This window comes from Cucurbita pepo, chromosome 4 (assembly GCF_057944985.1).
Source record: "Cucurbita pepo subsp. pepo isolate OVF chromosome 4, ASM5794498v1, whole genome shotgun sequence".
NCBI lineage: Eukaryota > Viridiplantae > Streptophyta > Magnoliopsida > Cucurbitales > Cucurbitaceae > Cucurbita > Cucurbita pepo.
This window is the reverse complement of record NC_141801.1, coordinates 1,147,481-1,172,372: the sequence shown is the minus strand read 5'-3', so window position 1 is coordinate 1,172,372 and position 24,892 is coordinate 1,147,481. Positions and strand designations below refer to the sequence as shown.

The 24,892-nt window shown below is 38.6% G+C and overlaps 4 protein-coding genes, 1 long non-coding RNA gene and 1 pseudogene across 17 annotated transcripts; 2 read left to right on the top strand and 4 right to left on the bottom strand.

Annotated features, from left to right (window-relative positions):
- Positions 1-136: 136 nt before the first annotated feature.
- Positions 137-2,511, bottom strand: LOC111792514 (AP-1 complex subunit sigma-2). Of its 8 annotated transcripts, none has more exons than XM_023674030.2 (7): positions 2,400-2,511; positions 1,708-1,794; positions 1,445-1,596; positions 1,248-1,356; positions 1,141-1,176; positions 494-580; positions 137-417 (listed from the first exon to the last, which is right to left on the bottom strand). In XM_023674030.2, exons 1-7 carry the CDS (start codon positions 2,400-2,402, stop codon positions 346-348), a joined length of 546 nt encoding a protein of 181 aa, XP_023529798.2. In that variant the 5' UTR covers positions 2,403-2,511; the 3' UTR covers positions 137-345. The 8 variants fall into 8 exon arrangements, with proteins under 8 accessions (XP_023529798.2, XP_023529799.1, XP_086979067.1 ...); XM_023674031.2 differs by having other exon boundaries at positions 1,445-1,536; positions 2,400-2,510; XM_087122941.1 differs by having other exon boundaries at positions 1,445-1,611; positions 1,708-1,865; positions 2,400-2,481.
- A 1,059-nt stretch (positions 2,512-3,570) lies between these two features.
- LOC111792481 (uncharacterized) lies at positions 3,571-7,272 on the bottom strand (annotated as a pseudogene). Its single transcript, XR_015420734.1, has 2 exons — positions 6,229-7,272; positions 3,571-4,098 (listed from the first exon to the last, which is right to left on the bottom strand). The product of XR_015420734.1 is annotated as an uncharacterized LOC111792481 (transcript).
- LOC111792539 (uncharacterized) lies at positions 7,072-13,385 on the top strand. 5 transcript variants are annotated; one of them, XR_015420738.1, is made up of 9 exons: positions 7,074-7,356; positions 7,489-7,660; positions 7,794-9,041; positions 9,141-9,878; positions 10,609-11,148; positions 11,232-11,530; positions 11,629-11,878; positions 11,949-12,327; positions 13,137-13,385. It is a non-coding gene; the product is annotated as an uncharacterized LOC111792539 (long non-coding RNA). The 5 variants fall into 5 exon arrangements; XR_015420736.1 differs by having other exon boundaries at positions 7,075-7,356; positions 7,489-9,041; positions 11,949-12,062; positions 12,170-12,327; XR_015420739.1 differs by having other exon boundaries at positions 7,072-7,356; positions 7,489-9,041; positions 9,135-9,878.
- LOC111792914 (putative L-type lectin-domain containing receptor kinase S.5) lies at positions 8,988-11,987 on the bottom strand. Its single transcript, XM_023674539.2, has 2 exons — positions 10,626-11,987; positions 8,988-9,949 (listed from the first exon to the last, which is right to left on the bottom strand). The coding sequence occupies exons 1-2, from the start codon at positions 11,905-11,907 to the stop codon at positions 9,177-9,179; spliced, it is 2,055 nt and encodes a 684-aa protein (XP_023530307.2). The 5' UTR covers positions 11,908-11,987; the 3' UTR covers positions 8,988-9,176.
- Positions 13,386-14,860: 1,475 nt separating the features above from the next.
- Positions 14,861-18,340, top strand: MEF7 (Tetratricopeptide repeat (TPR)-like superfamily protein). The gene has a single exon (XM_023673824.2). It carries the CDS (start codon positions 15,032-15,034, stop codon positions 18,239-18,241), a length of 3,210 nt encoding a protein of 1,069 aa, XP_023529592.2. The 5' UTR covers positions 14,861-15,031; the 3' UTR covers positions 18,242-18,340.
- Positions 18,341-20,875: 2,535 nt separating this feature from the next.
- LOC111792915 (uncharacterized) lies at positions 20,876-21,580 on the bottom strand. Its single transcript, XM_023674540.2, has one exon. The coding sequence runs from the start codon at positions 21,416-21,418 to the stop codon at positions 20,942-20,944; it is 477 nt and encodes a 158-aa protein (XP_023530308.2). The 5' UTR covers positions 21,419-21,580; the 3' UTR covers positions 20,876-20,941.
- Between the last annotated feature and the right edge of the window lie 3,312 nt (positions 21,581-24,892).

The window sequence follows — 24,892 nt, the reverse complement described above, 5'->3', positions numbered from 1 at the left end:
GAAAGTAAAACCATGAGAGCTTACCATCTCTATTGGTATGAGGCTTTTTGAGGAAGTCGAAAGTAAAACCATGAAAGCTTACCATCTCTATTGGTATGAGGCTTTTTGAGGAAGTCGAAAGCAAAACAATGAGAGCTTATGCACAAAGTGACAATATCATACCATTGTGGAGAGTCCGTTTCCGAACATGTTTATGTATATATTTATATGAAACCGAGAGAGAAGGAAAGAATGAAAGGTCAAACAAAAAACAAGCCCCTAAAAGAAGGGAGTCTGACCCATCATCATCCCCTACCTACAAAAAAAAAAAAAAAAACACAAGCCCCAAAAACTCTTGAAGTATTTCTACTTGGTGGCCTGTGCAATTATGTTACTTATTGAACTAGCTTGCTCCTTTGCAGTCTCCACCAACGAATCCTACAAACCAAAATCAATTAACATACACATCCAAACTGAGATCATAAGGTAATCCAAAGATAAAATGAGATAGTACCTGTGCAGCTATCAATCTTGCTACTGTTTTCTTGCTAGATTCTTGGAGTTCTCCAGCAATTAGAAGCTCATCCAATATATAATACGCCTTCAATGTTAACAAATAGAAAGAAAAAGAAAAAAAGTACACAGCGCATTCAAGGTTTCATATCAAGGACGTGGACGTGAACATGAACGTGAACGTTCACTTAAGACAATGTTACTGGCAAGCAAGCAAGAGGACAAGTAACTCAGATGCATCTTACACGGCAGGTGAAAGAAAAGTACATAAAGCATTCAAGGTTTCATCTCAAGGGCGTGAACGTGAACGTTCACTTAAGACAATGTTACTGGCGAGCAAGCAAGAGGACACGTAATTCAGATGCATCGGGCTTACTTACACAAATGTCTAGCAGAGGCAACGAGATGTAAATTAAAGAAAATGTGCATCTTTAATATAAGCAAGTGAATAATACCAAGTACACAGTGCATTCAAGGTTTCATATCAAGGACATGAATGTGGACGTTTGCTTAAGACAATGTTACTGACGAACAAGCAAGAGGACGAGTAATTCAAATGTATCGGGCTTACTTACACAAATGTCTAGCAGAGGCAACGAGATGCAAATTAAAGAAAACGTGCACCTTTAATAAGCAAGTGAATAATACCTTGTGAAAGTTGAAGATCAAATCCAACTCACAGACCTACAAACATGAATAAAAGATCACAAAGAATGATCTCAAACACTTTATGAACTAAAATTAAATTCACTTACACTGCCGAAGTAACGATCCAAAATCTCAACATAATGATGAATAATTTCAAGGATCTCTAATTCATTGTCCTCCTGATCAATGCATAGGCAAAAGTAAAGACTAGCATATCTGCATTGCACATCCAATAGAATCATTACTCATCTGTAAAAGAGGTAAGTATTTGGATTGCAGAACACATTAATATACCATGTCGTACCGTTTATAGACAGCTTTGAGTCCCCTCCATTCCACAAAGTTGCAGAGTTTAGGCGCCCGATTTAGAATCATTCCACTAAGCTCACGGATAACCTTTTTAGAGAACGAGAGCAGACCCGAGCACGTGCCATAATATGGTAAGTCCAATAGATCCTAGGGGTACTAAGACTTATTGAAGCAAATAAGCATTCAAATGTCTTTGGATTGGAAATTAAGAAAAGCTATTAGAATTACATTACAGAATGAGGCAAATGGCTAACCCACCTTAGATCTCTCCTTCTGAGAATAAGGAGAATACCATTTGGTCAGCCTCACTTTTCCTTGTCTACTTATAAGAAGCACGAAGTGAATCTGGACATTTACACCAACAACATCAGTTAGAGCACCATGCAAGACATACACGCTAGGCCGAATTTTCTTTACTGGAGCAACAAAAGGTTGAAGATAACGTAAGTTGCACTGAAGAAAGTTTATTTTTCTATGAGAAACCACGCATTATTGAGAAAATTTGAATGATTAGGAGATATAGAAGGGGGCTCCAATCCACAATAATAAGATCTTACAGGTAATTTACAAAAGTCGTTGAGAATTTAATCGTTCAGGAACCCATGGCTGAAGCACATTCACAAGCTTGAGAACAAACGAAGTGAAACAAGAATCGCCACAACAATTCAGCAGGAACGAACACGACGAATCAAACAACAAAAAGAAACAAAAGTTGAGCAATTCGGATGTCAGCTAAGCAAAGATATGAATCTTTACAACACCGAGATCACTCCAAATAATTTCAAACGACACAAAAATTCAGCAGTAAAAGAGAAACCAATTAAACCATCGCATCAAGAAAGAGCAAAGCAGATGCGCGAACCGGTGGACTAACAACAACAAGAACGTAGCAATTTCAACATTGAAACAATCAAAGCCTAGAAATGAATCAAAGCAATGAAATCAATTACCATTTGGTCTGAACTTTCAGGTATCAAAAGTTTCAATTCCAAAATCCTCAACCGATCCCTCCGATCAAGGACAGTTCCTTGTCCGTTGTTCCGCTGCAAAGATATATTTCATTCAGAATTCCTACCCGCCGAAGGCTTCGGGGTGCAAAATGGGCCGAGTTCATTTAGGCCCATTTAGTGATATTGGGCTGTTGGGCTTTTGTACAAACGAATTACAAGCTTTGCGGCTTCGGGGTGCAAAATGGGCCGAGTTCAGTTAGGCCCATTTAGTGATATTGGGCTGTTGGGCTTTTGTACAAACGAATTACAAGCTTTGCGGCTTCGGGGTGCAAAATGGGCCGAGTTCAGTTAGGCCCATTTAGTGATATTGGGCTGTTGGGCTTTTGTACAAACGAATTACAAGCTTTGCGGCTTCGGGGTGCAAAATGGGCCGAGTTCAGTTAGGCCCATTTAGTGATATTGGGCTGTTGGGCTTTTGTACAAACGAATTACAAGCTTTGCGGCTTCGGGGTGCAAAATGGGCCGAGTTCAGTTAGGCCCATTTAGTGATATTGGGCTGTTGGGCTTTTCTACAAACGAATTACAAGCTTTGCGGCTTCGGGTGCAAAATGGGCCGAGTCCATTTAGGCCCATTTAGTGATATTGGGCCGAGTCCACAAGCGAATTACAAGCCCAATCTCAAAGCTTTGCGAATCTGATAGTTCGTTTTCCCGGAAAATCGTTGACATTTAAAAAAAAAAAGTTCTAGTCGTTGACATTTTATTGTTTTTTTAAGGCGTTGACCTTGCTCCCAAGCGTGAGCGCGTGGGATTAAATTATAAAGAAAAAAAAAAAACAAAGTATAAAAAATGAGCAATTAAAACTACATTTTAACTATAAAAAAAGCCAAATATTAAAAAAAAAAAAACAAAGATAAAAGCAAATATTCCAAAAACAATTGGGTTTTAAAAAATTACAAAAACAAATCTATCGTAATCATAAACATTACAATAAAACTGCTCGAGGTTGCAATTCAATAACAATTTTAATGAAACATTTAAGAACGTTGTTGAACTTGTAAATCAAGATAATAAACATCAAATGATATGTCAAATACTACACAAAAAGAGTATATTCTGTCGTCGTTTGATGAGTACGACGACAACGTACTCAATGCAAGCTAAAACTACCCGTAGTTCATATATTGAAGTTCGAATTAAATTTTACTACTAATATCCATAAACCATGGACATTTGAATTCAAGTTCCAAAAGGATTTAGAGTGTAGAAGAGAGGAAGGATCTGCACAAGGGGCAGGTAAAATGATTTCTATGGAGCCAATTCTCAATACATTCATAATGAAAAATATGGCTACATCTATGCAGTTGGCTCACCAAATCTTCTCCGGTGAACCCCGCCAAGCAAACGGAGCAAATATCCTCTTCCGATCCGCCGCCACGATGCAGCTCTTCGAACCTACAAACTGGAAGTTTTACCTCGCACGGTAGCAACTCCATTGTGAGCTGCTGATACGTCCTGCCCGACAGAATCCCGATCATGCTCTCGAGGAACGTCTTCAGTTGACACAAAGGGATCCACACACAAGTGAAGAAGACAATGGTGGCCACACAGGTTGGACCTCGACCTAATCCCAAGCTTATCATCCTGCCAAGAACTCAGCACCACAGCTTCTTCTTCTTTTCTTCTCTCTCTCTCTGTTGCTGGTTTTCCTAAGCAGGGAAAGAATCAGAGGCATATATATAGTTGAAACTTGGCTTCTCAAAATCAGGTGGGTTGACTTCAGGCCTTGATTTTTGGAGGAATATCACCAATCAAGGATATTCGACTCATAATATATTGGACATTATAAAATTTGAGTTTGGGAAGCTTAACTTTATAGTAAAGATGAGCATATCTATACAATCCTTTTGATTTATGCCATTTAAATCCTACCCAACAACCAAACTCTGCTAAAAAATCCACCTGATTGTGCAAGGAAATGAGTTCTTATTTGTAAAATCAGTGTGCAATGATAAAGACAGTTCATGCTATAAGCTTGAATTTATGTAGCCTACGGTATTAGTGACTGATAACTGAAATGAAAAGAACTTTCATCTTAGACCTCAAAATTCTGCCCCATCAAAGCATAGTTCAATTGATCTAGGTTCGTGTGAGATCCCACATTGGTTGGAGAGAGGAACAAAACACTATTTATAAGGGTGTGAAAACCTCTCCCTAATAGACGCGTTTTAAAGCCTTGAGGGGAAGCCCGGAAGGGAAAACCCAAATGGTATCATAGCTAGACACTAGGTGATTTGTCAATGAGGAGGCTGAACCCCAAAGGGGGTGGATACCAAGCAGTGTGCCAGCGAGGATGTTGGGCCCCGAAGGGGTGTGGATTGTGAGATCCCACGTTGGTTGGAAAGGGGAAGAAAACACTCTTTATAAGGGTGTGGAAACCTCTTCTTAGTAGACGCGTTTTAAAGCTTTGAGGGCCAAAGAGGACAATATTTGCTACCCGTGGACTTGGACGGTTACGGTTCGAATCTTTGCTCATGAACCATAGAGTGCTGAACTAAAACAAAAAAAAAAAAAAAATAATAATAATAATAGAAGAGACCTCGAAATTCGTGAGGTGAGTATCTCCTAAATTTCATTGAGTTCTATGTTAATACTTCAGTGTGTTAGAAGTTAGAACCATGATTCCGGCTGGAAAGGAGGGCCGGTGCCGACCCCACATTGGACTCAATACTTCATAAGTTAGTCAATGCCTCAAAGTATCTAAATAATCACGTGATACCAACATATTCCATTCACATCTTAACATCCCCTTTTCATTATTCGCTTATAATAACAAAACGAAAACAAGAGCATCCACCTCCCTCCCGGGTTTTGACTAAAGTTGCAGTTCAAGATAGAATAATACCGACCAAATCTCCCATGCTTTTCTAAAGAAAATACGTATATAAATGATGAGCTGTGCTAAGGTTTAAAAATAAAGGGTTACCTTGTAACATGGGCTTTCTTTCTCACCTAAATTGAAGAATATAAAGAGTATAGCTGTGAGATCCCACATTAGTTGTCGGTTGGAGAGGGGAACGAAACATTCTTTATAAGGGTGTAGAAACCTCTCCCTCAACGAGAACACTGGCCCCCGAAGGGAGGTGGATTGTGAGATCCCACATTGATTGGAGAGAGGAACGAGTGCCAACGAGCATGCTGGGCTCCAAAGGGGGTGGACTGTGAGATCCCACATTGGTTGGTGAGGGGAACAAGCCATTATTTATAAGGGTGTGAAAACCTCTCTCTAGCAGACGCGTTTTAAAAACCTTGAGCGGAAGCTCGAAACGAAAAGGCCAAAGAGAACAATATCTACTAGCGGTGGGCTTGGACCGTTACAACAACCATGAATAGAACTCACCACAGAGAATGACCCGTAACGACCCAAATCCACCGCTAGCAGATATTGTCCTCTTCGGGCTTTCCCTTTTGGGCTGGCTTTAAAACGCGTATGCCAGGAGAAGGTTTCCACACCCTTATAAATGGTGGTTTGTTCTCCTCCCCAATCAATGTGGGACATCACATAATCAATTAAATGAGAGGACACTTCATGCTTGTAGTCACATTAGGGAAGCTAAGTCTGATAACAGATCCATCTTTGTCTAGTCATTAATGGAAGGAAGCAAGGAAACATTCATAGCTTACACAATTGTTTAAAACCTCACTTCTATAGCTCACTCTTCAACTTCAACCAGATTCTTACATGCTATGCAAATTACTCCATATAATAAGGTAAAAGTATCTTAAATTGGCGAAAGGATTGCATAAAAGGGAAAGGAAAGAAGACATACAGCTTTTTATGTCCACGACAACGATCTCAGAAGAATTCCATCGTTTTCTTCCCAAAGATCACTTCCAAGATACTTGGAGAAAATGGAGCTCGTTTATTCAAATAATTCCCTAAAGCCTTCTCATTAATCAAGAACCCCTTTTGTTTCAAGGTTTCCATAACACTCTGAGCTTCCTCCATTCCCCTTTCTTTGCACAACTCATCAATTAAGCCAACAAAAGTGGCTAGATTCTAACATCTCAATGCAAAATGCTACAGCATCCTCTAATTTCTTGCATTTGCACAGCCCCTGTATCAAGCATTAGGAGAAATGCCATTATTCTGCATTTTCCTGAAGATCCTAATAGCTTCTTCAAGCTTCTCGGCCTTGCAAAACCCATCAACAACAGCGGTGTAAACCACAACTTCTGGAATTGTACCCTTCTCACGAATCAAACCAAAGAGTTTCATAGCCCATCAAGCATGGCGACAGCGTTAGGAATTAGACCTGTCTCCTTCATTTTCTGAATATCTCATCAGCTTCTAGAGGACGCGGCGGTTGCGGCGGTTGCGGCTCCTCCTCCTCCTACATTGATTCAGAAACCCGAGCAGAAGAGCTCTGCTCGGTCTTCTCTTCACTACTACTCTGATTATCAGCATTCAGCTTGAATTTTTCAAGAAAGCCAAAATCCTTCTGAGACAAAGACTCACTCCTTTGCCGAGAAACCGACCCTTCAGAATGTTTATTAACGCGTTGGTTCCAATTATCCTCAGGGTAAGAAGCAGATACTTCCCCGGTGAATTTCGGAACTCGACGAGCTTCTCGTGGATCCGGAGGAGAACGCCGGTGCGGTGAGCTGCTTCTCGGCTCAGACTTTGAAAAGGCGCAATCATCATCCATGGAATTAGAGCTGAAACAGCGAGATTGCACCGGCGAAAGCGAGAAATCCAGCGTTCGTAATGGATTGTGGAGCAGAGGAGATTCTCTTTCCCAATTCCAAATTGTTGAAAACAAAATCTTTGAAACTCGAAAGCGATATTGAAATTGCAACTGCAACGCTCCCATGAGAAATCTCGAACTGGGAAATTGATGAAGAGATTGATATCAATCGGAAAATGATCAGATAACAATGGAGGGTTTTACCGAAGGGTTTATTATTCGATTTATTTATTTTTTTATTAAAATTTATATTAGAAAATGAAAATTATTCTATAAAAAATAATTTGAATTAAATATATATATATATATATATATAAATTCTCCATAGAAATTGTATTTCAGGTCAATGAAAATTTTGGAGGGATGAAGAATGGAGAACAGGCGAGTTCACGCTGCTGTGTTCTTTCACGATTCAGAAATCTTGTTTCTGTTATTGCAATTTCCTCAGAATTTGAAGTTTGATCGAGCGCTGAAGTTCATACAAACTATTAGCTTATCCATCTGATCAAAGAAGGTGAATACCATTTTTCCTGTGCTTATTATTGTCATTCTGCTTCGCATTTCTCTCTCTAGGGCTTAGATTTTAGAATGCGGAGTTTAGTTTCGAATTCGTCTCACAACTTTGCATTAATCTTATCTACGGACAGTTCGTGGGATTATGAAAAATCTGTTCGTATGCTGAATGTTAAGGGTTTATGGAAATTTGCGACAGTCGTGATGGTACTAGTATGCTGTGTTCTTCAGGGACGAAGGTTTTGATGGTAGAAACATTGATGAGATGTTTGAGAAGTGTTGGCGTTTGGAAGCTATGCAGGATGAAAGAGCTTCTGAAAACTGGGAATATTTGGAGAGAATTGGCATTCAAAAGAGGAAGCTATATGAGATCCCGCATTGGTCGGAGAAAAGGAACGAAACATTCCTTTTACAAGGGTGTAGAAACCTCTTCCCAGTAGATGCGTTTTAAAACATTTCTTATAAGGGTGTGGAAACTTCTCCGTTCTAAAACTGTGAGGTTGATGGCGATACGTAACGGGCCAAAACGGACAAATATCTATTAGCGGTGAATTTCGGCTGTTACAAGTGGTATCAAAGCCAGCCACCGAACGGTGTGCTAGCGAGAACGCTGGGCCTCCAAGGAGGTGGATTGTGAGATCCCACATTGGTTGGAGAAAGGAACGTAGCATTCCTTATGAGAGTGTGGAAACCTCTCCCTAGCAGATGCGTTTTAAAACCATGAGGCTGATGCGATACATGACGGGTTAAAGCGGATAACATCTGCAAGTGTTTCATAAAGGTCTTATTCTTCAACAAGATTGTTAGATCAAATCTCAAGGGTTTCGTAACACCTGGATCGCAATGACATTCTTCCTTAATGCTGCATATGCAATGGTGTGTCCTGTGTTGTCGGCAAGAGAAAGATCTCCATCATCTTTTGTGGGTTGCCAGTTTGCTTACTCCCCGTGGAGTTGTTTTCTAGTGGATTTGTTGCTCTTTGTTGGAGGAGATTATGATGAACTCTCCATTTTCATGATAAAAGATTGAATGTTACTAAAATAGCTGTGTAATTGCTGGGAGTAGATAGAAGACAATAAAACTTAAAATGTTGGACTTGAATTGTTCTATAATCTGCAATTTAGGAAGCTGTTAAATGATCTTTGATTCATTAGAAAACATGTCAAAGGCTGTATCTGTGGAGCAAGACAGATTGTACATTCAGTTGGCTATCTGGAAGCAGGGAGAGTGGGATGATTAGGACGTCGGAATCAACTTGATCGACCGTCTCGAGAATGTAGCTTGCTGAGTTGAACCCAGGTATACATATCCACATACAAGTGCTAGTGTATCATCAGAATCAACTTGATGGACCTCTCGGGACGTCGGGAGTTCGAATCCAGGTATACATATTCACATTACACACCACATATCTTAGTGAAAATAATAAAAACAATAAACAAATGATGTTGTCTACTCCAATTTAATGATGTAAGTTGCAGGGACTGAAGCACAGGACCAGCTATGGTGAAACTTCATCAAAGAGAGTTATTTGTGTTTGACAGTGAACTGAGATTGTTACTGGTGGAGGAGGTAGTGTTCATCATGGGAGGCCACATGAAGACTGGCTTGAATGGAGGTACACGAGGTGCAGGCAAAGCTCCATTTAAAATTTGGAGTATATCCTGAGTTTGTGGCCGTTCACTTGCCATGGGATGTGAACATGCCAACCCAAGTAGTAGAAGCCTCCTAGCTTCATCGACCACAATATCATCACCGAGCTGGTTATCGACTGCTTTTTCGATATGTCCTTCGCGGTGTACCTTCCACACCCAATCAACTAAGGTATATTGATGTTGCTCGTCTTCCACAGGAGCTCCTGGTCTCCTGCCACAAACAATCTCAAGCACCACTGCCCCAAAACCATATACGTCGGATTCTGGAGTCGCCCTTCCTTCGTGGAAGCATTCAGGAGCAACATAACCCATTGTGCCTGCAACTCCTCCATGTTGGAGGTCTGCATAAGAGTTTCTTTCAGGGTCCAACGCTCTCGCAAGGCCGAAATCTCCTAGACGAGCATGGAAGTCGGAATCGAGTAAGATATTGCTTGATTTGATATCTCGGTGCAATACCTTCTGGTCGTACTCATTATGCAGGTAATGCAACGCGGATGCAACTCCTACAAGGATTTTATAGCGATGTCTCCAGTTGAGAACATTCTGGTCGGCAATGTCATACAGGTGATTCTCAAGGCTTCCATTAGGCATGAAATCATATACTAATAAAAGCTTCCCTTTCTCGTAGCACCACCCTGAACAAGTATTCAATGCATATTTTAGTACATTGGTTTGAAATTACAAAAAAACTACACAAATATATGCTCAATCACTCTTTTGAGTTAGAATTTGTGAGATCCCACATCGGTTAGGGAGGAGAACGAAACATCCTTTATAAGGTGTGGAAACCTTTCTCTAGCAAACGTGTTTCAAAAACCTTAAGGGGTAGCCTGAAACGGAAAGCCCAAAGAGGACAATATTTGCTAGCGGTGGGCTTGGGCTATTACAAATGGTATCAGAGCCAGACACCGGATGATGTGCTAGTGAGGAGGTTGTCCCCTGAAGGGGGTAGATATGAGGCCCGAAGGGGGTTGGATTTGGTAGAGGTCCCACATCGATTGGAGAAAGGAACGAGTTCCAACGAGGACGCTGGGCCTTGAAGGGGGGTGGATTGTGAGATCCCACATCGGTTGGGGAGGAGAATGAAACACCCTTTATAAGGGTACCAGACACGTTTTAAAAACCTTTCCCTAGCAGATGCGTTTTAAAAACTTTGAGGGGAAGCCTGAAAGGGAAAGCCCAAGGAGGACAATATCTGCTACCGGTGGGCTTTGGCCGTTACAGAATTTTAGTGAAATCTCTCAATAATTATCTTTTCTTTAGCAAATTATATATTTTGATGCAAACTTGGCAGAAGAATGGAAGTTTTACCTTCTAAACGGACGAGGTTCCTGTGGCGAAGACGGTGAATAATGGTGAGCTCGTCCAGAAAATCGCCTTTGCTCTTAATGCTGTCCCTGGAGAATTTCTTGACAGCAACTTCAAGCCTGGCAACAGAACTTGATGATGCAGTGAAGTCCTTATCCTTTTCTTCTAGAATCCCTTTGTAAACAACCCCGAAGCCTCCATTTCCCAGAACCATGCTTTCATGGAAGTTATGAGTCGCCTTCCGTAGTTCCTTGTACTTGAACTCTCTCGGCATTCCCGGCAACCTCTTCAGCGTGCCCTGAACATTCGACTCCTCGTCCCTGCTCACTCTTCTCCTCTTCATATAACCAACAAATAACCAAACCCCAATCAGAATCACGATCGTTAGTATCGGGATTCCAACCCCGGCAAGGATCTTCAACCAAATTAGATTTTTCTTCTCTGTCAGATGTTCCAAATCCAGCATCCACTCCAAGACACAGTTCAACTGAATTTCCGGGCTGCCTGTGGAAGCAGAAAATCCAATGTATGATTCTTGTTTCACATACTGTTTGAGGTTTATTGTTTCATTGAGAAGAGGTTTATCAGGTTTTGGATCTTTGTTTGCAGACATGTAAACCTGCAAAAGTTTGGATATTCCATCATAAACAACCCAGATGCTGTAATTGGTTCCAATCTCTGGGGATAAAACTATGCCAGCTTTATTCAAGGAAACAGTCTTCCTCGATCGAATGGAGTTGACATTCAGACCGATATGGTTGTCGTCGGGGTCGAAATCCTGCTTCTGAGTATCGAATTCAATGGCTACAATTTGGTTGGTGCTGCTGCCATCGGTAGTTGCATTGGTGAGGCCCATCCACTGCCCCCAGCTCTGATCAGGTACATCAGCAGTCGGAGCTATAAGAAAAGTAAGCCCCTCACCGGCATTCCAGTCTTTCTTTCTGAAAATATTGATGTAAAAGTATGAGTTGAAAGAAGCAACAATGTCATCTCCCTCTTCATCTAGCCATAACTTGAAGGGCTGGTGGTACATAATCCGGCCAGACGTATTTTGAAGGCGAACAATATCGTTCAGCGAGTCGGGAGTTAGCTGCAGGGCGCCCTCATCGATGGAAGACGACCCTTGAGTGAAGGAGAAGTCTTGGTTGTGCTCCCTTTCATTGAATCCAACATAGGCAAAACGAGGCTCAAGGCTCGGTTGGCTGCTCACAGCTCCAAAGAGCAATACCACACAAGCCACAAGAACAGCAACCAAGGTACTTGAATCTCTCTTACACAGAATCATTTTCCTTGACAAATTCGTCAACTAACTCAGAATTCTCACAGGAAAACCAGAACATTCAGATGAATTCCAGGCTCTGTAGATCAGCAATGAGAATCTCGAATCCGGATCGAGATCTAAGTTCTTCCTTTGTGAAACTGTTTGAGAAAAAGCTAGAGGTAAGCTCTTTTTTGCCTTAAAAGTTAAGAGCTTTCCTCCATGATTATCGCTTTGATATGAAATGAAAAGAACATCATTGATCATCTGTAACTCCTCAACGCATTAGTTTAATCTTTTGGAAGCAACCGGGTTTTGGAAAAGTTTGGAAATGGTCGAAGGTCAAAGGGGGCTTGAGGAAGAAGGGTCAAAATTTTCATGCTGAAAATGGAGAAAAAAGCCATTGATGAATTCTCCACGTTGACAAAAACGAGCAGCTTCTGAGAGGTAACAGTGTAAATATAAAATTGTTTTAAACTGCAACCGAGTTATAGCGATCTGAATGGAATGGCATGTGGAATCTTTTCAACTTTAAAATGATTATTTTATGTATCCACTAACTTGAAATTTTTTGTTTTTATGAGTGGTTGTTGGTCCCACATCGGAAAGTGCCTTGAATAAATGGTTTGTTTATGTGGGTTTCAGATTTGGTCTTAATTCTTTCAAAAGATTGATGTTTTCATCAACTTTGGATTTGGGAATTTTCTTTTTTATTATATCTTACTTGGGATCGTATCTGTATCTGTATCTGTGATGTCCCACATTGGTTGGGGAGGAGAACAAACCACCATTTATAAAGGTGTGGAAACCTTCTCCTAGCAGACGCGTTTTAAAGCTTTGAGGGGAAGCCCGAACCATTTATAAGGGTGTGGAAACCTTCCTTTAGCAGACGCGGTTTAAAGCTTTGAGGGGAAGCCCGAAAGGGAAACCCCAAAGAGGACAATATCTGCTAACGGTGGATCTGGGGCATTACAGTATCTCCGGACCGTTTGAGTATAGCTAAGACATATACTTTCGACTAAGAGTTCAAAAGTTCGAAACTCTATTCTAGTTGTTGATTTCTTGGGCTGAGAGTACTTGCTTTATGTCGATTGAGCTTTGTTTGTTTTTTGAAAAGTTATTATTTGACAGTGATCACATACCCGTATGATTTAATGGTCGGGAGTACTTGCTTTATGTCGATTGAGCTTTGTTTGTTTTTTGAAAAGTTATTGTTTGACAATGATCACATACCCGTATGATTTAATATTTTACAGGTTATCTTGACGGTTAAATGTACTAAGGTCTACAATTGTTCGGTGAGAAAATGGTCGAGATACATGCACTTTCAAACTTTCATGGATAAGAACAAGGATCGGATAAGAACGGTATGAAATTTTTATGGAGTCGTTCATAATATACTATTAGTGTTTCTCAAACTATCATAAACATTCGTACGGGTCATTTAAATGTTAGGCTAGTCTTCTTTTTAATTCAATATATCAAAATAGATATAAATGTGGTCATTTGTGTTGACTTAAATATGAAATCTTAAGCTCCGTTTGATAATTATTTTATTTTTGTTTTTTCATCATTTTTTTAATCAAAAAAACAAAATAGTTATCTAACGTAAAAAATTTACGAGAATATCGAAACTAATAATTATATATATATATATATATTTAGAAATTAAAATAAGATTTTAAAAGTTTAAGATATACTTTTCAACCTTTTAAGAATCAGTCTAAGAAAGTTTGACGTGTGACAGAACGACAAATCATAAAACATTACGTGTTATTATAAAAAAATTAATATTTGAATATAAATCATATTAAGGTCATTTTCATATATAATGTGACAAAGAACTTTGTTATTTTTATTTTATAAAAAAAATCGTATTTTTCTCCTCTCTATCCTCAAAATAACAATTTTTTATATATTTCAAAATAATAATAATAATAATAATAATAATAATAATAATAATTTTTATAAAATTTGTCTCATTTAAAAGATAATTGAAAGCTATTTTTTAATAGTTTCTGAGATTCTCTAATTTTTTTAAAATAAATAAATTGTTGATAAACATTAAAGAATTTTCAAATTAGAACTGTGTTATATATCTTGGACTTTGACCTTTTATATTTATTTTAATTTGATCTGTATAATTGTTAAATATTTATTTTTTGTTTTTAATTTTCATAAATACTTTTCTTGATACATGTTGACAAAAATTTATGTTGTATTTAATTGAAACTTCTAGGATAAATATAAGAAATATAAGTTATTGTTATATTGATGCCATACAAAATTTTAATTAAAAAAAGAAAAAAATTTAAACACGGACAACGGTAGAAAAATAGCTAGATAATATAAAATACCCCTTTAATTACGCTCCAAGACTTTGAAAAGTTTCATTTTTTTCAGTTTAACGACATTGGAGGTCGGGAGATTCCAACCTTTGACATTTTTGCCAAGTACGTGACAATTATCGCTAAGTTTTGCTCACCTTATAAAAACGTTTCATTTCTACCACTAAATTTAAATACTATTCCAAAAATGCCCTTGAATTTATTCATGAGACGTTTTGAAACTTACCTACTGAAAAGTAACTTTTTTTTACCTTTGCTCCAAAAAAATATATCCAATAATAGTTTTGGACGAACAACAATGAGGACAGTTAAGACGATATATTGTTGCTCGAGCCACGGTGGGATGAGAAAAGAGGTGAAAAGGGAAGACAAGTACGAGTATAACACTAACATATATTTTCTATTAAGCACTTTTTTCCCGATGAAAATTCGAGACAACCCTCAACATCTCCCTCCGATCCATCGAACCTCATGGGTATAAATGAAATTTCCTATTAAAAAAAGTACAAAAAAAAAAAAAAAAAACAAAAACAAAAACAAAAACAAAAACAAAAAAATCAAAAGTTTTTTATTTTTATTTTTATTTTTATTTTTTTATTTTTTAAGGTTAGTTTGGATTTTAGATGCAAATTCCAAGTTCCCGCCATCTGTTTGTAAGATCCCTTTTTTTTTTATTCATCTTCTTCGTCCTCGCAGCCGCATTATACACACAACCGTCGGCTGGACTTGCAGGCCGCTCCTATGGACCGGTGATCAGACATGGTGGCTCGTGTTTACTGCTTTCCTCTCGCAACCCTTCTATTATGTCCCGCTGCTTCGTCCACATTCATAGAAGAAAAGTAGCCGCTTACGGTCATAGCCCTGTTTCCACCTCCTCGCGCTCTGCTTCTTCAATTCCACACTCTCACCATGACCCTCTTTTCTTCAAACCCATTAGCAACCCTCTTCCTCCGTCTTCAATCCCGTTGCAAATCTTGGTGGATCAGTACAAATCATCTCAACTTCACTCCAATCCTGTACAACGCGATGAAAAGGTTGAGTCTCTCACTCGGCGGTACCGGGATTCTTGCTGCCCAAAAGATGCGGACGAGTTCTATTTGCAGGTTTTCAAAAATGGGTTCGTTAATGATTTGTTTTTGTGTAATACCCTTATTAATGTTTATGCTAGAGTTGGGGATTTGGGTTCCGCCCGGAAGGTGTTCGACGAAATGCTCCTTAGGAACTCGGTCACTTGGTCTTGTTTGATATCAGGGTATACTCAAAACAGAATGCCAAATGAGGCTTGTGGGCTCTTTATGAGAATGGTTGCTGATGATTTTATGCCTAATCACTATTCTTTTAGCAGCGCCATTCGAGCTTGCCAAGACTGTGGCGAGTATGGTTTGAAATTTGGGATGCAAATTCATGGGTTGATGTCGAAAACTCAGTATTGTGCTGATGTTACGACAAGTAATGTTTTGATATCAATGTATGGAAGTGTTGTGGGCATGGTTGATTATGCCCGTCGTGTTTTTGATAGCATATGGCCCAGAAACTTGATATCTTGGAACTCTATGATTTCTGTTTATTGCCAAAGGGGAGATGCAATTTCTGCATTTGAAATCTTTTCAACTGTGCAGAAGGAAGTCATGGGAGATCGTCTCAGACCAAATGAGTATACCTTTGGTAGTTTAATATCTGCTACCATTTCTTTTGTCGATTCTGGTTTGACTTTGCTTAAACAGATGCTGAGCATGGTGGAAAAATCTGGTTTCTCGCATGATTTATATGTAGGTAGTGCTTTGGTTAGTGGGTTTGCAAAGTTCGGGTCGATCAGTTATGCCAAGGATATTTTTCAGCGGATGAGTTATAGAAATGCAGTATCTATGAATGGTTTGATAATTGGACTGGTTAGACAGAGTCGAGGTGAAGAAGCAGTTGAACTTTTTGCGGAGATGAAGGATTCGGTTGAAATAAACCTTGATTCTTATGTGATTCTTTTGACTGCCTTTCCTGAGTTCTGTGTTCTGGAAGATGGGAAGAGGAAGGGAAGTGAGGTTCATGCATACCTCATCCGAACAGGCTTACTCAATGCTAAGATTGCAATTGGGAATGGCCTCATAAATATGTATGCTAAATGTGGAGCTATCAATGATGCTTCTACAGTTTTTAGGCTCATGGACAATAAGGATTCAGTCACGTGGAACTCTATGATTACCGGTCTGGACCAAAACGAACACTTTTTAGATGCAGTTGAAACTTTTCAAGAGATGAGGAGAACAGGATTATTTCCTTCAAATTTCACAATGATTAGTGCTTTAAGTTCCTCTGCAAGCTTAGGATGGATCAGGGTTGGAGAACAGTTACATTGTGAAGGACTTAAACTGGGGCTTGATTTGGATGTTTCTGTTTCAAATGCTCTTTTAGCTTTGTATGGTGAGACTGGGTATGTGGAGGAATGCCAGAAAGCTTTCTCCTTGATGCTCGAATACGATCAAGTTTCATGGAACTCTTTGATTGGAGCTTTAGCAGATTCAGAGTCATCATTGCTTGAAGCTGTGGAAAATTTCCTGGTCATGATGCGGGCGGGATGGCGTCCTAATAGAGTAACCTTCATTAGCATACTTGCCGCAGTATCTTCTCTTTCACTTCATGCACTGGGCAAGCAGATTCATGGTTTAGTCTTAAAGCATAATGTTGCAGCTGACACTGCTATAGAGAATGCACTTTTGGCTTGCTATGGGAAATGTGGAGATATGAGGGACTGCGAGAATATCTTTTCGAGAATGTCCAACAGACGGGATGAAGTGAGTTGGAATTCCATGATTTCGGGTTATATACATAATGAGCTCTTGCCCAAAGCCATGGACATGGTCTGGTTTATGACGCAGAGAGGCCAGAGATTGGATGGTTTCACCTTTGCAACTGTGCTTAGTGCTTGTGCAACCATTGCGACCTTAGAGTGCGGCATGGAAGTCCATGGATGCAGCATAAGAGCGTGTTTAGAATCCGATGTTGTTGTTGGAAGTGCACTTGTAGATATGTATGCAAAATGTGGAAGAATAGATTATGCTTCAAGGTTCTTTGAACTGATGCCTGCAAGAAACTTATATTCCTGGAACTCCATGATTTCGGGGTATTCACGTCATGGACACGGAAGAAAAGCGTTGGATCTTTTCGCCCGAATGAAGTTACATGGTCCACTCCCAGATCATGTCACTTTTGTTGGAGTTCTCTCTGCATGTAGTCATGTAGGCTTAGTCAATGAAGGGTTCCGTCATTTTGATTCAATGAGTGAAGTATACGGATTAACTCCCCGAATGGAGCACTTTTCATGTATGGTGGACCTTCTGGGTCGCGCCGGAGAGCTTAACAAGGTGGAGGATTTCCTCAACAAGATGCCAGTGAAGCCTAACATTCTAATATGGAGGACAGTCTTAGGGGCATGTTCCAGAGCCAATGGTCGCAACACAGCACTTGGGAGGAGAGCAGCCGAAATGCTGCTGGAAATGGAACCAAGAAATGCAGTGAACTATGTCCTTCTCTCAAACATGTATGCTTCAGGTGGGAAGTGGGAAGATGTGGCGAAAACGAGGGTGGCAATGAGGAAGGCATTTGTGAAGAAGGAAGCAGGATGTAGTTGGGTGACAATGAAGGATGGCGTTCATGTGTTTGTTGCAGGAGACAAATCACACCCTGAAAAGGACTTAATATATGAAAAACTGAAGGAACTGAATACGAAAATGAGGCAAGCCGGGTATGTACCGGAGACTAGATTCGCACTTTACGACCTCGAAGGGGAGAACAAGGAGGAGCTTCTGAGCTATCACAGTGAGAAGATTGCAGTTGCTTTTGTTCTAACTCGTCCATCAAAAATGCCTATAAGAATAATGAAGAATCTCAGAGTTTGTGGGGATTGCCACTCTGCTTTCAAATACATTTCAGAGATCGTTGGAAGGCAGATAGTTTTGAGAGATTCAAATAGATTTCATCACTTCGAGAATGGCCAATGTTCATGTGGGGATTATTGGTAGTTCGATAATTTGTTGTTTCCGAATGAAAAACAGTGTTTCAAGGTACTGAAGGACTAACTAAACTCAAAATTATGAAAAACAGTATACTGATTCTTGATCCTCTGTGAACTGTGAATTCTTCAAATTTTGCTTCCATTAGTTTGTTGCCCATTAGTGTTATGGAAATTCAACCTGATGCTCGAGGGAATTTGTTAAACTGCATTAAGGAGGGCCTGTAAGTTGCATATCTTGAGCATTGCCTTTGGTGCCGTTATTGCATTTTGTCTTACAGGTGCTGTCGGATGCTCAGTCTGGGGACTATGCTACAATTTCTTTACATTTGAATCTCTTCTATCAAGTAGGTTGTGCTCTGAAAGTTCATATTCATTTTTTTTATCTGTTTGCTATATGTTTGCTTGTAACAGCCCAAGGCCACCGTTATTAGATATTATCCTCTTTGGGGTTTCCCTTCAGGGTGTTCCCTCAAGGCTTTAAAATACGTCTATTAGGGAGACGTTTCGACATCCTTATAAAGAATGCTTCGTTCCCCTCTCCAACCGATGTGGGATCCAAAATCCACCCTCCTTCGGGGCTCAGCATCCTCACCCAGTGTCCTCGGTTGGGGAGGAGAACAAAGCAATCTTTATAAAGGTGTGGAAACCTCCTTCCAACAGACACATTTTAAAAACCTTGAGGGGTAGCCTGGGAGGGAAATGTGATGTCCCACATTGTTGGGGAGGAGAACAAATCACCCTTTATAAGGGTGTGGAAACCTTCCCCTAGCAGACGCGTTTTAAAGCCTTGAGGGGAAGCCCGAAAGGGAAAGCCCAAAGAGGATAATATCTGCTAGCGGTGGATCTGGGTCGTTACAGGAAAACCCAAAGAAGACAATATCTACCAATGGTGGGCTTAGGCCGTTACAATTATCTTTCCTATTCTACATTAATTTGCTTTGATTTTCAGTTGCATTTGCTTAACGAAACAAGTTACAACTCGATTCAATTCATCATTCTACTTTGATTTACAACTTGGCTGCTCGTTTAGTTCCTGTATATGAATGATCAGATAAACTGTGGCGAAGAGTGCTTGCTAGACACTGATTGGGACTGAAAGTTCCCATCACAATTCTGTAAGCACTCATTTGTTTTCTGAAAACATTCCTTTAGAGAGACCAATGGAAAAACACTTATTCTTTCTGTCTGTTGTTTGTCAGCAACTTTACTGACCTCATGAATTTGTAGGGTCCCCTGAGAGAAGTGGATCTAATGCTGCTGCTGAAACTCAATGTCCCCCATACTCACAGAGCAGGTATTTGGGTATGGATTCCTTGTTACCCCCATGTTCTCATATCATTTTTCAAGTAGATTGTGCTCCTTCCACAGGACATGCAATTGAGTGGCTGTTAATGGTATGGTTGTTAAGCATGCAGCTAAGGCATAATGTTGTTTTGTCTGATCCTCTGATAATAATATGTTTGATACTTGTTTGTTTTGTGTTCTTAAACAACATATGTTTGGTAGATTGGGAAGAGATTGAGATTTGATTCCCTTTCTTATTTTAATTTCATAGGTTTCTGATTGATTGGGAGGAAAATCTTCGAACTTTTAAAATTTTGTTTATTCGATCTCTTTACTTTTAAAAAAATATCTAATAGGCGTTTCAACTTTTCGCTTTGTTTTCAGTAGGTCTTTGAACGTTAAACAGTGTCTAACAGGCTCTTACGACATCGTTTAATAACCATTTGTTTTTGCATTAAACTTTCAATTTTGTATCAAGTAGATATCTAAGTTTTTCATAGACACGAATAAGATGCATGCCTTTAAACTTTGAATGGATATCGTGGATCAGCCAATCCAATCCTCGTATGTGGATAAATACTCTCGAAATATTATAAATCTCAAACGATGAGATGATTTCGATGAGATCATCAAAGAGTTTGAAAATCTTTTTTCACTAACTTTAGTTATTCCTTTGAGACAACGTTGTATAAAGGGAGGATAATGTGCCAACTCATTATGCTCTCAAGACATCCTCACTTCCCCAACATATTCCTTGTGGCTGTCCCTACCTGCCTCCCATTGCACACCCTTTTGTCTATGGAGGCAAAAGAAACCTTTTGTCTTTTGCATTAATTCATATCATATAGCATAACCATTTCTTTTTAACTTGCTGACTCAATAACTGTTCGTCGAAAGCGTGCATTTTCGTAAATGACTTGTTTTTGCTTCCCCTTTTCGACAATCAAGGTATCATCGAAATTCATGATCATTGACAGAACCCAATTGAATAGGTCATTAATGAGTTCATCTACAATGACACGAACACAGTAACTCCACCCGACATGTTATATGACCTTTATACCATCAAGCTTGGAAAATCATGTGGTAAGAAAAAAGACGTAAAATAGGGACGAAAGACCAAACCAAAAGTCTCTACGTGAGTTAGAGCCATTGAATTTGATTTTTATTTTTATTTTTTCATTTTTTATTGAACAACTTTTTTACAAATTATTTTTTATCAAACTTATCTCTAATATATATATATATATATATATACTCGACTCGAGGTAACCCTACAATTATATACTTTAATTCTGATGACGTAAGTGTTTAATAATTAAAGTTCAATCGACTCTTGGAACGACAATAAATAATATTTTATTTAAGTTAATATTAATGTCATGCTAATTATTTTTCTTCCTAAATAGATTCTAAGTTACAATTACAAAACAAGCAATTGCTGTGATTCAAGCTTGATTCCAGCCTTCATTTTTCTAATGAATTCTTCACATTTCTTATTCAATTCCTCTTTGCTCAACGCCCCAACTTCTTCGTCGTCGTTATCGTCGTTATCGTCATCCTCAACGATCGATCTTTCACTTTCTTCATCTTTTTGAATCAACCCATTTCCCCTTTCTTCTCTATCTTCAACTTCGCTCTCAATTTTGCTGCTGCCATCCGCCATGGAAGCCTCCAGAGCTTCAGCTCCCCTGCTATCTCCGCCGCTGTGTCGGTCGCCGGAGCAGCTGATAAGACCGGAGTTCCGAACAATGAAGACAAGGAGGCCATTGCAGAGCAAGAACATGTAGTTCTTGTGGGCTGTTGCAGAGATATAAAGGTTGAAAGAGTGGAGTAAAGGGAGAAGAGAAGAGTAAAACACCATTGCAGAGAGCAGAGAAGCTGAGATCAAAAGCTTCATTGTGGGAATTTTTGATGATTTTGGGCAATTGGGTCAACTGGGTCAACTGGATTCTTCAAAATTTTCACAAAGATTGAACCTTTTTGTTTCAAAAATGCTTTCTTTTTGCTCTATTTATAATGAGTTGTGGAGCCCTGTATGAACATATGAAACTGCGAAATGACGATTTTGCCCTTTTCCTTGTGGGGTGGTGTCCAATGATTTAGGGGTAATTTGGGTTTTGAGTCAGTCAACTTTTTATTTTATTTCATTAAGAAGACTTTGACATATGACTTGTTAATTTTCTTGCACAAAGGAATTTTTTTGTTTTATGATGAACACAAGGAGACTTTCCATGTGACCATTGTGTTTGAAAATTATAATGTAATTTAGGGTTTAGCGGGAATTGTAATGGGTAGCAAAAATACACGGAGAAGGTCATGGGTTGAGAACGGGAATTGAATTCTCTAAGACCTAATTTACTATTGTTTCTTCGTGGTCGGTTACGCATATCACAGTTCCTAAATCTGATTTACGTTTTTTATTATTCCAATTTTACCCTTATTGGTATACTAGCATGTATATTGGTGGTATATATATGTACTTTATGAAATAGATCAATTCTACCGCTTATACACCAAATTTATCATTGAATACGACATTCATTTGTTTTGAAGTATAAAACTTATAGTGGTTTAGTTCATCATGATTAGAGTGTTATACGGGCAGGATATAGAAAAAAGAAAAGATCCTAAGACTCTATAAAAGACGAGTAAAGTAAGCCATAAGTTAAAGTCTAAATATCTCGATGAAAACTAGTCAGTATCGATTTGGACACTAGACAAGTCTATCGTATCAAGTTATGCAAGGCTAGATAACTAAGCTTATGATGTAAATAGGAACGACTTCATAAAAAAATATCTGATCAATTTGGCCACCAAATGGAGGAACCACACGATATCTAGATTTTAGCTCAAGCCATTTACTCTGGATCAATATGTCAAAAGTTCAAATCTGCCCCTAAGCACCTCACAACAAAAGGGTTTCCTCGTTAACAATACGTTCGTAGAGTCCAAGCAACCTCGTGGACAACACGAGTAGGAGGCACAAAAGTACTCGTTTGATAATTATTTTATTATTACTATTTAAAATTAAATTTATAAATTAAGTGAATATATTTTAGCTTTGGATTTTTGAAGGGTCCTCTCTCTCTCTCTATCCCCTTCTTTCCTCAAGCCCATCTTTTGAATTGGCCCATTGGGCTTCTTCTCTCACAACCTACTTATATTTACTCCTTTTGCCATTCTTCTAGCTCGTGTCGGGTTTTAATTTGGTCTCTATAATTTTATTAAGTAATTTACTACGTACTATGACTTTATTATGAATTGACGGTTGACTGTTGACGGTTGATGATGATTGCTGTTAAAATATTTGTAAAATACAATAATGATAGGATTCTCGATCTAAGTATAGTTTAACTGGTTAAGACATTATATCATCGACCGAAATGCTAGAAGTTTAAATACCTCCTCCCACTTACATGTTGCCACCCCTGAGCATGGTAAACTCATGAACCTATCGGTTGAACAATTCCATTGCCTGCCCCTATCGGTCTCACAGCCTTCGCTCCTCTCCCTATCGGTCGAGCTGCCTGAGCTCCTTCACCTTTACCTGTAAAGACCAGAAATAAAGAAATTGATTCTATCCTATATGACTGTAAAAGTTCGTCCGGTGGCCTAAGTGAGTTACCCTAGGGCACATATGTGTGTTGTAGTGTGGGTGAGCATGCTGAGACGAGTGTCTCGGGCGACTTCCTTTGAATTGGGTTTTTTAAAGACAGTACAGGGTGGCATGAGTGTGTCAGTACTGCGCCCTAGCCCACGTGTTGGAGGTTGCTACATACACCCGCTATCTGGCATGGTATCCGTAAATGACATGGCATGGGCACAGGAGGGCCAATGTCTCGATAAAACCCAGATGGATGGATGTTCGGGACGTCCCGATGAGGCCGAGTGAGTTGCGGTGCCCGACGACACCCTGAGACTCGTGATATGTCAAGACATATGGGCCATGTCGATGGAGATCGAGATGACGAGAATAGACACGACGTTGTATCGAGAGACCTTGGCCCTGAGCAGAGGCAAGGTCGAGCCAAATGACTTGGCCTAGTGTAGAGGCAAGTCGGATGTGTTGCAGACGATTGAACGTACATGCGTAGGTGGCGTGTGTGGTCGAACAAGCTTGGATTCCACACAAACAATGTTCGATTGGAGATACACTCAAAACATCTAATTTTGTTTTAAATATTATATTTCTTTTTCTTTTTTTTTTTATTTAGGTTTTAGTTTATTATAAAATATATTAATATATATATAGTAAAATATAGGAACATAATAACAAATTTAGAGGTGTATTTCACTAAAGTTATGATATTAATAATAAATAATAAAAATATATATATATATTTTTATCAATTATTAAAAAATCTCAAACCAATTGATGCATTCTTATTGTTTGTATTATAGGAGGCATTAATGATGATACAAAAGACCATAAATGTGTATAAAAAAACTATATATTATAATCGATATACATTTAATTTTTACTTAAACCTTAATTATGATGTGATCCTTATCTTTGAATAAAAGCATAACATATGCTCCTATTTTTAAACAAAGTTTATCTCACGTCCTTATTGATTGTAATAAAGTATAAAGAATTTAATACGTCGAGTCTTTTGTAGTTATACTTTAAAAGGAATCATAAAAATTCACCGAGCATGATCAGGTACCTTTAAAAACCATAACTCAATTTTATGTTCTTCGACCGACGTAGGTCGACCTACATGACCAGTATAAAATGTTATGGAAGGAAACAATATTCATTATATCTACACAAATAGCTTATCGTGACAGGTTTTTGCTGTACTTTAATAGCACCCGAGCGGAAGTAAGACTAAAGTTAAACAACATAAACATAAAATCTAAAAGGGTCGGTAGGTTACGTATAACTAACAAAGTATGCATATAATTTGCATGGAATATTGAAAACCATAGCACAAAAAGCTTATGATTAATTTTATAATAAGGTTAATTCCAAAACATTTATAATAATTACCTCTCAAAGACTCAAATGGTAAAAATCTGTAAAAAAAAAAAAAAAGGTAAAAAAGTAATATTCTGTATTATTATTATTATTACAAATGAGATAATATAAACCATAATTAATTTATAGTTAATGAAATAATAGAAATTAAAAAAGAGGAAAATAATTATTAAGCTACATTATTGATTTTTAGTTTAAAAAAAACAATAAAATTAATATTAAATTATGTGTTTTTATTTTTTTAATTATAATCTAAAAATGCAAAAATAATTTTTTTTTTTTTTTTTTATAAAAAAGAGGAAATGTGAAATTATATTACTATAATTTAAATTAAAAAAAAATGGCGCATGTTAGCAGGACGCACCATTAAATAGCATATTACAATTCCAT